Source organism: Acanthochromis polyacanthus, chromosome 20, assembly GCF_021347895.1.
Source record: "Acanthochromis polyacanthus isolate Apoly-LR-REF ecotype Palm Island chromosome 20, KAUST_Apoly_ChrSc, whole genome shotgun sequence".
Classification (NCBI taxonomy): Eukaryota; Metazoa; Chordata; class Actinopteri; family Pomacentridae; genus Acanthochromis; species Acanthochromis polyacanthus.
This window is the reverse complement of record NC_067132.1, coordinates 6286496-6300937: the sequence shown is the minus strand read 5'-3', so window position 1 is coordinate 6300937 and position 14442 is coordinate 6286496. Positions and strand designations below refer to the sequence as shown.

General features: G+C 40.1%; 1 protein-coding gene across 1 annotated transcript in view; it reads right to left on the bottom strand.

The window, feature by feature from the left end:
- reck (reversion-inducing-cysteine-rich protein with kazal motifs) overlaps positions 1 to 14442 on the bottom strand; it is a 181231-nt gene that overhangs the window by 29251 nt on the left and 137538 nt on the right. The window contains exons 18-19 of the mRNA XM_051940817.1: positions 12429 to 12639; positions 12198 to 12271 (exon numbers count right to left, since the gene is read on the bottom strand). Coding sequence (XP_051796777.1) covers positions 12198 to 12271; positions 12429 to 12639 — 285 coding nt within the window. The remainder of the gene's footprint in view (positions 1 to 12197; positions 12272 to 12428; positions 12640 to 14442) is intronic.

Below are 14442 nucleotides of genomic sequence, written 5' to 3'. Positions count from 1 at the left end.
TTTTTCAAAGTGTCCCTTTAATTTTTTTGATCAGTGTTATTTTGTATAACGGGTCTTCTGTTGGTGGTTTCACGCAGATGGTGGTTGCCACAGCCATTTTCTAAATTAGTCCTATTATTTGCATGTCCACAAGATAGTTACGTAAAGTACTTTCTACGCAAATATGTAGGCCTGTAGCTCAAATAGTTTCTGACTTGTGGGGTCTGAATTTTCCAGAAATTTTGGGCTATAAAAACCCTCACCAGGGTTGTTTGCATTTTAAGTGGTTAATTCTCAGCCTCTAGACATACCAGAGAGCTGTGAGTTGGTAAACAAGGCCTCTGCATGTAGCTAGTGCCCCACAAACATCCTTCTACAGCTGATCGCCGCTGCTTAGGACACACGTCTCAATTCTGATCGCAGATGTATTAAAAATGACTCCCGAGAAACACACATGTTTTGCACACACTGTTGCTCAGTGAAATCTGGCTGGTACAACCGTGTCCAACCAGAAGCGAACGCGGAAATGTCCGGCAGCAGCCAACCACGTGAATTTCGTGTTGCGGTGACGGACTGGCTTGGCTCTGTGCCAGTGGAAACGCAAACTGGTTTTTAGAATGAACCAACTAAGTTGTGAACTAGCACTAGCTCCTGGAGCCAGCGGGTGGAAACACTGTATATGGGTGCGATCGATTCTTTATTTTTGATAATCTCAAACATTGAAAAAATAAATCAAATTTTCAAAATCATCTGGCGGACCAGGTATTATTCCTGACTTGCCAGTTTTGGCCCGCGGGCCGCCAATTGCCGACCACTGCCCTACACTCTGCAGGCCACGGGGCTTGCTAAAAATGCTAAAAATTAGGAAAAACCAACTCACGAGTGGGGTTTGGGACCTTAAAAGTACTAGAAATACTGCACAGAAGTGTTCTAACACCCCTGGGTTCCATTCTACACAATTTTGTGTGATAACTTAGCAAACTGGAGCTTTCTAGGTACCTCAGTTTGGAAAATATAAGCTCCCAAAGTTGGACGAGATTTTTAATTGGCTATTTTTGGTGGCAAAAATCTCAGTGTGGGACAGGTACCAGAGACCCCAAATTTTTCTACAAGACAGCTCCATCTGTCTTCTATCACTGTACAAAAAAGCAGCAGGGTTATATTTGTAGTTACTGAGATATTCTTACTCAAAATGGCATGGGTAATGTCAAAATGTTTTTTTGCTTCTCAGTACTTTAAATTGGGATACAAGTATTAGTAGTCATTCCAATGGTAGTATTATATATGTTTTGTTCTTTTTGAAATGTTAGTTGTTAAAGGTGACTACCTTCAAAAAGTGTAATGTTATACTTAGGTATAACTTAGGTATACTTAGGTATAGGTTATTTTGCTTGTAACATGACATTGTACAATTAGATTTAACATGTTAAATCCCACTGCACTGATACTGTAAAATTCATCATTTTTTGTTATTTTAAAATTAATCAACCATGAACTACTACAGAGCTCCCTGAATTTAAGTTAGTAAGTTAGTAGTGCTGAGTCAAATAGGCAATTAAATGCATGTAAATGTTACCAGCTAGTGAAATTGAATTTATCTCCCCAGTGTTTGATATAATTTGCTCCAGATAAGCTGTAATTGGTACACACAAACCCTTAAAATTTCCTTTTCTATAGTTAAACAAATTAAGAATGTATAAATATGCAAATCAATTTTTTACTTCAAAAGTAAAAAAGAAACAATTCATTTTTCCAGCTTCAAAGAGTGCCAAGTGCTTCTTCTGTCCAGCAAAATCTTTGCAACACCATATTTATATTTACATACTCAAACAAAAACAAATCCATACCTGTGAAACCAACAAACATTGGACATTTTGTTAAAAAAAAGGGTTAAAGCAGACAGTGCTTCTGTGAGCTAACTTTTACATTAACAACCTTACATGACAATGAGAAAACAGCAAATCTGCACATTTAAGATCAAAGCAATAACTAGAAAAGCACTCGGAGAGCGCAGACCTCCGCCAGGCCATCTGTCTGTCTGTCTGTCTTTCTGTTAACAGCATAACTCAAAAAGTTATGGAAGGATTTTCACCAAATTTTTACAGAATGCCCGGAAGAGCAAAAGTAACAATCGATTAGATGGCGGCCATCTTTCAATTGTACAGTGTCCTTCAAAAAAATCCTGGATCCAGACGGTGATCCGGATCACCTCCAAAATCTAATCGATTGTTACGTTTGCTCTTCTGGGCATTCTGTAAAAAATTTGGTGAAAATCCGTCCATAACTTTTTGAGTTATGCTGTTAACAGCAGACAGACAGACAGACAGACTCCGATGATTACATAACCTCCTGGCGGAGGTAAAAATTTGTCACTTTGCCTGAAAAAAAAAAATACTGAAACCATTAGGCATTATACTATGTATAACTGTGCATGTGACAAATAAAACTTTTGCCAACTAACATTAAATATTTACAATGAAAATAAAGAAAAACAGTAATTCCTCAGATTTCAGAACATATGAAAATCAACAGGCTTTCAGTCTAAAGTGCCACTTGTGTCAACTAACATTTCTATTTACATTATTAAATGACAAAAAAGTAAATCCTCACATTTTAGAGATTAAAGCCAGCACCTCTACATCTGTGTTATTTTTTTGTATGCAAGTTTTGCTCTTCTGTCTTTGAGACATGCAAATTTCTCAATGATTCTATGGTTAAAATCTGGGGTCAGAGGGAGATCAGAGCGATCAGAGGGAGGCTGTCTCCTTCTGATCACTCTGATCGCTCAGCAGGGCGCGGTCAGTCTGCGCCCTCCGGTCTCCTATCTCTTGTATTGAAGAGGAACGAACTGCGCATGTCAAAGTTATAACGAGAGTCAATGGGGAAAGATGAGTGCGCCCCGGACATTTCTAATCTGAATTTTTATTACAAATGATACATTTTAGTAACTCTCTACAGGCTCTATTATCCATTTTGCTTGTTAAAAACATAGGATATACATGTAAATGTAATTTTAAAAACGATGTGAGACAGAGGGGGCAGCACCCTAGCGCCCTCTACTGACCAGCCGCCCCTGCCTGAAGGTAAGTTTGGAGAACGCCTACCAACAGGTAAGTGCGCTCCAACGTGATAACGCCGAACTGCGTGCCTCCTTCTCAGCTGTTACAACCGAGTTGGAGACGATTAAAAAGGAAAATAAAGCGCTTAAAGAGACTGTACTGCATGTCCAATCCCGTAGTATGCAGGACAATTTAATATTTTCAGGTATTTCCAAAAGCAACACAGATAATCCGGAGACAGAAATTAAGAAGTTCATGACAACGGCAGTAAAAATCCCCCAGGAAACGGTAAATAATATTTCCTTTCACCGAGTCCACCGGTTCGGAGCCCGTAGAGGCAATAAGCCCCGTCCTATTATCGCTAAATTCGAACATTTTAAACAGAAGGAATTAGTGAAAAGTAAAGGACGGGAGCTTAAAGGGACCTCTTTCTTAGATCAGTTCCCGAGAGAGCTCAACGAGCGGCGAAAGGTAGTGTTTCCCATACTGAGGCAGAACAGGCAGAAGGGTAAATGGTCGACGTTGGTTGTTAATAAACTTTATATTGACGGCCAACTGTACCGGGACCCCAATACCACTCCCTGGCTGTTCTGATTAGTACTGGTGAAAAAAAAGAGCTTTGTTACATTATAAAATAATGTATATATTGTGTATATATATATTTTTAACGTCACTATGGCTACTTATAATATGGCTCACTGTTTTATGTTTGACCCCCTTCTGTTCACCTTTTGTCTACCTCCCCTCCCTCTGCTTCCCCTAACCACCTAAACTCACACCTCCCTCTCCCCCACACAAACTCCCTATGTAAATCTTTTGTGTGTTATATATGTCGAGGCACCAGTGTTCTTTGTTTTTTGTGCTCACGTTTGACATGTTTTACAGTCTTGTTATCCACACCCATCATAGATTTAAACCCTGCTATACACCCATCCAACGTTATCAGCAGACTGAGTTTATTTCATAACATGCCAATATTAGTAAGCTGCTCACATATACATCCAAGGCTGAACTTAAACTGTCTATATGCATAAACTAACTCTGGTCTCCTGGAATGTGTGTGGCACTCGCTCACAGGCAAAAAGAAAAAAATCTTAGACCATTTTTCAAAATTAAAAGCAGACATTTGTCTCCTACAAGAAACCCACCTACAAAAATCTGAAGAAAAATTACTTACTGGCATAAATTTCAATCAGGTTTATTCTGCCTCTTATAACAGTAGACAAAGAGGAGTCTCTATACTTATTCATAAGAGGCTACTTTTTACTTTAAATGACATAATAGTTGACTCAGAAGGCAGATACATTATTATCCAGGCAACTATATTAATAAAGAATATACGATTGGGAATTTGTACGCCCCTAATAATGATGATCCGGCCTTTTTTCATTCATTTTTCTCTCAACTATCTGATTTAACAGCAAATTCAACTGTTATCATTGGAGGAGACTTCAACACAGTCCTAAATCCATCAGTAGATCGCTCCAATAACACAACACGTACAAGGCAATCAATCTGCTAAAGTAATAGAGGAATATATGGATGATTTTGGCCTTGGCGACAGCTGGAGACTAAAAAATCCAACAAAGAAGGAATTCACCTTCCATTCCTCGGTGCATCGATCATTTTCAAGAATTGATTTTTTTCTTACAAATAATTCTATTACCGAGAAAGCTTCTACAAGAATACACCCCATTATTATCAGCGACCATGCACCAGTCTCCCTCTCCTTACAAACTGACCTCACCTTTAAACCACCTCCGACATGGCGTTTTAACATCTCACTGTTAAAAGATGAAGAGTTCGATAAGATCATAAGGAGAGAGTGGGCAGACTATCTGGAAATGAATGACTCCCCAAACTCATCTCCATCTTTACTCTGGGAAGCAGGGAAAGCAGTACTTAGAGGTAAAATTATATCATATTCATCTTATAAAAAGAAACAAGATCAAAAATTAGAAAAGATCTGGAAGATAAAATTAAACAACTAACTGATGAATATACAACAAACCCAAATAATCAGATATGGACTGAATTACAAAATACAAAAATACAGCTAGATGAGATGTTATCCAAAAGGACCGAGTTCATAATACAACAACTGAGATACAACAACTTTGAGCATAATAACAAATCAGGTAAATTTCTTGCAAACCAACTCCAACGCAATCGGGAAAAATCTCTCATAACAGCGATAAAAGGGACAACTGGTGAGTATACGCAATCACCAGAAGAAATTAATCATATTTTCTACAATTATTATTGGAATCTGTATTCAGAAAATAACAAACCCAACCCTGAGCATATTGAGGCATTTCTCAGTAGTTTAAATATGCCTCAGTTATCTACTGAACATAAAAATATCCTAGATGCTCCACTGTCCATAAATGAGCTGTCCAGTGCTCTAGACAGTATGCCTAATGGTAAGGCACCAGGTCCAGACGGTTTTCCGGCCGAATTTCTGAAGCACTTCTGGTCAACGCTGGCTCCACTGTTTTTTAGATTAGTAACAGAAATTAAAACCAGTGGTCACATACGGCCTCACATGAACACAGCAGCAATTAAACTTTTATTAAAACCAGATAAAGACCCGACCCTTCCGTCAAGTTATCGCCCGATATCACTAATTAACACCGACATTAAAATTATTGCAAAGGCCTTGGCATCTAGACTAGAGACAGTAATTTCAACAATTATAATGATCAAACCGGCTTTATTAAAGGTCGACACTCTACCAACAACGTAAGAAGGCTCTTAAATTTGATTAACATGTCACAGCGGCAGGACAAAAAGGCAGTTATCATATCGTTGGATGCAGAAAAAGCCTTTGACAAAGTTAACTGGTCCTTCCTCTTTGCTGTTCTAAATAAGCTTGGCTTTGGAGAGTCATTTATTCACTGGGTATCAGCACTATATGATTCTCCCAAAGCTACTGTCACCACTAATGGAATCGCCTCAAAGACTTTCACCTTACAGAGAGGCACCAGACAGGGCTGTCCACTCTCTCCTTATTTGCGATATTCATTGAGCCGTTGGCAACAGCTGTGCGCCAGGATGTCAGGATCCAAGGAATCCGCTCTGGGGCAACAGAACACAAAATTAATTTATACGCAGATGATATATTACTTTATTTAGAAGAACCCTATTTCATTAAGGGAAGTATTTAATTTAATAACTACATTTTCAGAGTTATCAGATTATTCCATAAATTGGACAAAATCAACATTACTTCCGATCACAGAAAATTCATGGAGTCCTGCAGACCAGGACCCTCACTACTCTTTCCCTACAGGCAACTTAAAATACTTAGGCATAAAAATTTCACCTAAATTATCTGAATTAACTCACTTAAATTTTGCCCACTACTGGATAATATCAGCAGTGACCTACAGCACTGGAACAATTCCCTATATCTCTTCTGGGACGAATAGCTACTATTAAAATGAAAATCCTACCAAATTATTTCTTTTCAATGATTCCATTCAAACCAATGTCCAACTGCTTCCAGTCGCTGGACTCGTGTCACTGAACTGGCGTGTGAACCCAAGCAGCAGGCACAGACAGATGGGTGAAATTAATAATGATTTAATGAAAAAATAAGGATATATGGACAGAAAAAACTCTTAATAATGGAGGCAGGAGGGAAACAACGGGGAGGAGAAAATAAACTAACTAAACCAAGGGTGGACCCGAACGCCGAGGTAAACTAACATAAAAACTAACTAAATTACGGGAAAGGGAACTCACAGATAGTCCAGGGATTGTCCAGTGTCAGACGGGCAGCAGAGGGGCAGAACAGACGGAGGCGATGAAGGGAGTGAGAAGGTGGCAAGGGACGGGCAGAGTTATCCAAGGAAGGAACTGAGTCCAGGGAGCAACGTGCAGGAGACGGTAATGGAGTGCAGGCTGAAGCGGAGTGCGTTGTGTGGCATGGACGGTGGAGCAATGAACCAGCAGTGAGTTGTGAGGGGAGTCGGGCTTATATGCCGCACTGATTGTTCATTCACGCCGGCTGTGCACTCAGCACAACCGCTCATCAATACGCAGATGAGTCGGCTCGTTGGAGCCAGAGGGGCGTGACAACTCGGCTATCACAAAATTGTACTGGAATAATAAAAAAGCAAAAATCAGTCTATCTACTCTTCAGAGAAGCAAATCCGAAGGAGGTCGAGAGGCACCAAATTTTATGCATTATTATTTAGCTAACCAGCTACAATATCTTATTCGATGGACACAACCTAACAGAGATCCCAACTGTTGGTTAGAATTAGAACAGAAGGATTGCAACAGCATCAGACTTTCAGACATACTCTTTATTGCAACAACCATCAAACTACACAACTCTTTAAAAACCCAATGATTTCCTCCACCTTGACCGCTTGGTGGAAAGCATTAGAAATTACAAACTCCAAATTGGAGCCCTGTGAGTTCTCTCCCATTTGGCACAACCCTGACTTTCAGGTTAACAATCAGCCGCTTCATTTAGTTGTTTGGGAGCAGAATGGAATTACACATCTTCACCACCTCTTTTCAGATAATACGTTCATGTCATATACAAACTTGTTTCAAAAATACAAAATAAAAAATGGGATTTTTTTTACATTATCTACAAGTTAAAAATATTATTAAGAAAAGAATCCCAACACTTCAAGGCACGCTCCAGCCGCCTGCATTAGCTAAAGCTATCACAAAGCTTTCTCTGACAACAACTAAAACTCTCTCTGAAATATATATCAAGATCTGACACAATATATTTAGCCATCTCTAAATGGGAGTCAGAACTATCTACACACGTGGACAAAATTGTTGGTACCCCTCAGTTAAAGAAGGAAAAACCCACAATTCTCACTGAAATCACTTGAAACTCACAAAAGTAACAATAAATAAAAATTTATTGAAAATTAAATAATCAAAATCAGCCATCACTTTTGAATTGTTGATTAACATAATTATTTAAAAAAACAAACTAATGAAATAGGGCTGGACAAAAATGATGGTACCCATAACTTAATATTTTGTTGCACAACCTTTTGAGGCAATCACTGCAATTAAACGATTTCTGTATTTGTCAATGAGCGTTCTGCAGCTGTCAACAGGTATTTTGGCCCACTCCTCATGAGCAAACAGCTCCAGTTGTCTCAGGTTTGATGGGTGTCTTCTCCAAATGGCATGTTTCAGCTCCTTCCACATATGTTCAATGGGATTCAGATCTGGGCTCATAGAAGGCCACTTTAGAATAGTCCAACGCTTTTCTCTCAGCCATTCTTGGGTGTTTTTGGCTGTGTGTTTTGGATCGTTGTCCTGTTGGAAGACCCATGACCTGCGACTGAGACCAAGCTTTCTGACACTAGGCAGCACATTTCTCTCCAGAATGCCTTGATAGTCTTCAGATTTCATCGTACCTTGCACACTTTCAAGACACCCTGTGCCAGATGCAGCAAAGCAGCCCCAAAACATTACTGAGCCTCCTCCATGTTTCACCGTAGGGACAGTGTTCTTTTCTTCGTATGCTTGGTTTTTGAGTCTATGAACATAGAGTTGATGTGCCTTACCAAAAAGCTCCAGTTTGGTCTCATCTGTCCAAAGGACATTCTCCCAGAAGCTTTGTGGCTTGTCAACATGCATTTTTGCAAATTCCAGTCTGGCTTTTTTATGAGTTTTTTTCAGCAGTGGTGTCCTCCTTGGTCGTCTCCCATGAAGTCCACTTTGGCTCAAACAACGACGAATGGTGCCATCTGACACTGATGTACCTTGGCCTTGGAGTTCACCTTTAATTTCTTTGGAGGTTGCTCTGGGCTCTTTGGATACAATTCCAACGATCTGTCTCTTCAATTTGTCATCAATTTTCCTCTTGCGGCCACGTCCAGGGAGGTTGGCTACTGTCCCATGGGTCTTGAACTTCTGAATAATATGAGCCACTGTTGTCACAGGAACTTCAAGCTGTTTAGAGATGGTCTTATAGCCTTTACCTTTAAGATGTTTGTCTATCATTTTTTTTCGGATGTCCTGGGACAATTCTCTCCTTCGCTTTCTGTTGTCCATGTTCAGTGTGGTACACACCTTTTCACCAAACAGCAGGGTGACTACTTGTCTCCCTTTAAATAGGCAGACTGACTGATTATGAGTTTGGAAACACCTGTGATGTCAATTAAATGACACACCTGAGTTAATCATGTCACTCTGGTCAAATAGTTTTCAATCTTTTATAGAGGTACCATCATTTTTGTCCAGGCCTGTTTCATTAGTTTGTTTTTTTAAATAATTATGTTAATCAACAATTCAAAAGTAATGGCTGTTTTTGATTATTTAATTTTCAATAAATTTTTATTTATTGTTACTTTTGTGAGTTTCAAGTGATTTCAGTGAGAATTGTGGGTTTTTCCTTCTTTAACTGAGGGGTACAACAATTTTGTCCACGTGTGTATATCTCCGGAACCAGACTTCTGGACTCAAATTTGTGATAATGCATTTAAAATGACCAAAACACACAAACTTACAACTTATTCAATACAAAATCCTCATAGAACACATATCATCAATACATGATGAAAAAAATGGGATTCTCCGACTCCGACATCTGTCTCCAGTGCTCCCAGAACACTGCTGATACTTATTTTCATGCTCTATGGCTGTGCACCCCCGTTAAATTTCTGGACTAACGTCTCAGAAAAGCTTTTCCACAATCTTGGACTGCAGGATTCCTTTATCTCCAAGCCTGTGTTTTACTCGGTGACTTAACAACAACGGACCTACCACGCAAACAATCTCAATCCTTACTCGTAGCCCTCGCCATCGCCAAAAAAACAATCCTTGTTAACTGGAAAAATAGGCAAACTCTGAACATCAACCTCTGGTTGAACCTCCTAATAAATCACATTTCAATGGAGAAAATCTTCTGCTTCAAATAAAAATCAATTGTTAATTTTATACAAACATGGTCACTGTATATTAGCTCCCTTAATTTAAACCTGGGTAACCTGATTCTGCCTGTTAGCCACCACATCACCCCAATATATGTTGCTGCTTATGTACTTGGCATTGTGTAACTAATGATTGTCTTCAGTTAGGAACCCAGTCGCTGTCAGCAGGACCGAGCGGGCCACATCAACGAAAACCATACAGTCATCAACTCCTCGGGATTCGCTCTCTATCTGCATGAATGGCTAGCTTGTTGTCACTGCATGCTTGGCTAACTTTCCAGGCGCTGTCCCCTGTGGCTCGACGTGGTTGAACTTGCCCCCCGGGTCTCTGCTGGGTCGCGCATGCGTCTTGGCCGTCTCCCGGTGCCCCGGGGGGTGCTGTGCTGGGTGTTGCCCGGGGGACTTGGGGCGGCGCTGTTCTGTCATGGCCTGTTGCTCTTCGGCTAGCGGTTGCGGTTCCGGTCTGGTGGGCCTCTGGGTGCCAGGTCGCTCCAGGTTCCTGGGCTCGCTCTCCGCCCGGTGGCTCCTGCGGGTCGGATGTGTGGACCTCCTTAACTAATGACATCATGGTTGGTTGGTGTCATTTTTGAGCAGATATGCAGATGAAATAAAAAGGTCCAAGAATGCCAATGTGTCATCAACAGAAAGGTTACCAGCAGAGGTGAAAGTAAGCCGTTACGGTCCGGTACTGCGTGCCAGCAAAAGATCTGGTGGGGGTACATAGTACCGGAAAAAGACCTGGTGGTGGTATGCCGCTCTTCCACCGGTACGCCGCCCGGCTGCCTGCTATGGACCGTTCACTCAGCACCACGTGCACATGTGTGTCTACTTTCCGTAACACAGTCATCGCTATGGCCAATAGCAGCCAAATAGCAAATAGGTGCGCTTGATTTATTATATTTTGACATTTTCCACAGCTCGTCAATAGATGTCAACAAGCGCCGCTTGCGCCGGGACGGGGCAAGCAGTAAATTACACCTGAAATTTCACACATTATTGTGATTAGCTGAAAAACTTTAAACTGGATTTACAGCAGTTATCATCGACAGATGCATATTTTATATAAAACAGAGAGAAGCTCTACAAAACAGTCAAGATTTTTTGTCAAAGTAATAATGCAGAGTAAAATAAACTCTTTGATTAAAAGAAAAGACAGGGACACTGAAGAAGGGTTACCACAGAAAATCAGAAACTAACTGCTACTACTATAACTACTTTAGGCCTCTGTGGAAAATCTTTTAGGTGATGTGTTTTGATGTTTAGTTCCATTTTGAGTGTTTGCTCGTGACCTCATGTCTGTTCTTAGAGCCTTGTATTCTGGATGTTTATCAGTGTTTCAATCAAAGCAAAATTTTTAGTGTATTTTCAAGTGTTTTTAATTCCTACCTATTCCATTGGCCTACAGTAAAATATTTATGTTTTTATTTGTTTGCGTTTTAACTTTGCTACTTTAAAATGCATGAAGTTAGTGCGAGATGAGGGTTTTGGTAATAGTACCAGCAAGAATTTAAAACTACTTTCATCCCTGGTTACCAGTGTAGTCTTTCAGACATGAAGGCAACATGTTCAGTTGCTGTCAGATTAATGAAAAAGGAGGGCATGCCTGTAAGGAGGCTTAGTTGTGCTGAGAACACCAAAATAATATTTTTAAATAAAACTTGTTTGTGGCACTATTTTCATTCAGTTTTGTTTTCTCACCTTCTTCACCATGGTATGCAGTAGACTGTATTTCCTTCCCAGCAATAGACTTGGGTGGGAAATTAAGACTGCAGAACATGGACTACTTCTTTGACTTTTTTGCACTTGAGGAAAACACCATACATGCAGTAACAGCCTTTTCCTTTTGTATGAGAGGCACGTGCAGCCTGTAGTCTTGAATGTATATCTCCCCCATGTGGCCAGCACGTATATTTACATCTAGTACAACCAGCTGCATTACAGCTACACTAATGAACACACATTAAACATGGCCACTCTACTAAAAATTCATACATTAATAATGTTGATTTCAGTTCTAAGCAAAAAATGTATTGAATGCCTATTGAAACTGCACTGCCTTGAATTTAGGCTGCTGCAAATAATTGTTCTGTAACTTCCATTTAGTTCAAATGTTACTACAACATTGGTTAAAGACTGCAATACCTTTAATAATCTCTTCATTGGCACATAAATGACTAATTACCATATTGTGAGAAGAGGCTTTGTCACATAAAACAGCAGAATTTTGACTGATCCATACCTTAGAGAAAGTGTTCATCTGTTCTTTGTTCCAGAGGATCTGCAGCATGCTGGCACATATGGGACAGCAGGCTCCTGAAAACAGGCCTGAGGTCAGGGCTCATTACCATGCAATTTTCAGAGAGTAATACAAAGCTACATGTCATATACACTACACAGCTTTACCCTGTGTGTTGACGACAGTTTATCTAGTGTACCTGAAACCTTCTATCTATGGTATTGCTCCACTCACCAGGTGGGATGACAGGACGGCAGCCTGGAGTGGAGAGAGTTGGACACTGAACCAAACTGCAGGCTGAGTCAGGAGCCCCATCAGACACGGCCCCCACAGCATGGCAGGGGCCCCTGTAGTCCACAGCTACACGGTCAGAGAAGGCGTCACACACTGTGTTGTAGGTCTCACCATTGTGTCCACAGACTTGCTGTGGCTTCCTGCAGGCATCCTGAGGACAGAGCACACCAGGCACTGTACACTGTATACCTGCAATATATGTGACATGTAGCTACACTGTTTTACTTTATTCTTTTAACTTGCATATACAGTAACAAACCAATTTTTAGAAACGTTTGCACATAAAAAAGAATAAATAGAACATCCCTTGTGACATGCCTTGCCTTAAATGGTGGTCTTGCCCTGGTGGCTCGAGAGGAATGTTGACTGTGGAAACATTAGTATGCATCCTCTGGGGACAATGGTAATGCATGTTTAAAGGGGACTGAAGTGACTCTACAAGTCAAGGCCAAAATAGAATGTGAAACAGGGCTGCACAGTGGACTAGTGGTTAGCACTTTCGCCTTGCAGCAAGAAGATCCCTGGTTCGAATCCTGGGGTGGGCCTGGGTGGGTCTTTCTGCATGGAGTTTGCATGTTCTCCCTGTGCATGCGTGGGTTTTCTCCGGGTACTCCGGCTTCCTCCCACAGTCCAAAAATATGCTGAGGTTAACTGATTATTCCAAATTGCCCATAGGTGTGAATGTGAGTGTGATTGTTTGTCTGTATATGTAGCCCTGTGACAGACTGGCGACCTGTCCAGGGTGTCCCCTGCCTTTGCCCGAGTCAGCTGGGATAGGCTCCAGCACTCCCCGCAACCCTAATGAGGATAAAGTGGTGTATAGAGGATGGATGGAATGTGAAACAGATACCCTCTCTGGTCAAAAATGTTTTTGTTTTTTTTTAAATTTCTTATAATATCTTTAAAGTAAGCTATTTATTTTGCGTTTAAAATAGAAAACATACCTAATACCAAAGGTAGTACATGAAATATATATCCCTGTTGCTTGGGGAGAGGGATGCTGCAGCAGCTTCATGTTTATTTCTTTATAGAAACGTCTGTGCTGCAGTGTAGCTAACTACTAACTGAAGATTTGCACACAGACCCATGTATATTTAGCAAATCAGCATTGTCTAATCTCATGTAAAAATAATTTGTCCCCCCTCAAGGAGAGTCAATCAGCAGTACTGCTTTGTTGCTTTGTTGCTTGATATTGCTGACAGTGACAAATGTAGGGACCAAAGACTCATGACCTCAGCTTGCTCCTAATTCAATAAAATCTCTCCAAAAGATTTTGAGAGGAAAATTTTGCTAGGGAGACTAAAAGTTGGTCATTTTAATCATACATTAGGTCAGAATATAAAGTAAAATTTTCAATATTTACACACACACACCCCCCCACACACACATATCCAGCACCCTCCATAATTATTGGCACCCCTGGTTAAGATGTGTTGAAAATCTAAAAAAAAAAAAATTATTGCAGAAGCAAACTCTCACACTGAAAAATGTATTATAGGAGAAGATTAGGTGCTGTTTTGTTGGCAAAAGGGGGTTGTACAACATATTAAAATCAGGGGTGCTAATAATTGTGGCACACATGAGTTGATGTATATATATATATATATATATATATATATATTACGAAGTGAGACTGTAAAATCAAGTCAGGGGGATTATTCATTCATATACATATGTGTATATGTATATATATATATATATATACATATGTATATGAATGAATAATCCCCCTGACTTGATTTTACAGTCTCACTTCTCTATTTAGCCACAACTTCATTGACTGCTGTCCTCTACCTCACACTTTGCTGACTTTGAAGGTTAACTTAACAGCTAAATGAGAGTATTTTTTTAAATTCTGAGATCTGCACTCTCCTGAATGCTTTTCAGCTTTACCAACAGTGAAAGTTGCACATTGTTTAGATATAGCTTGTGCCGCACAAGATATATAAAAAAA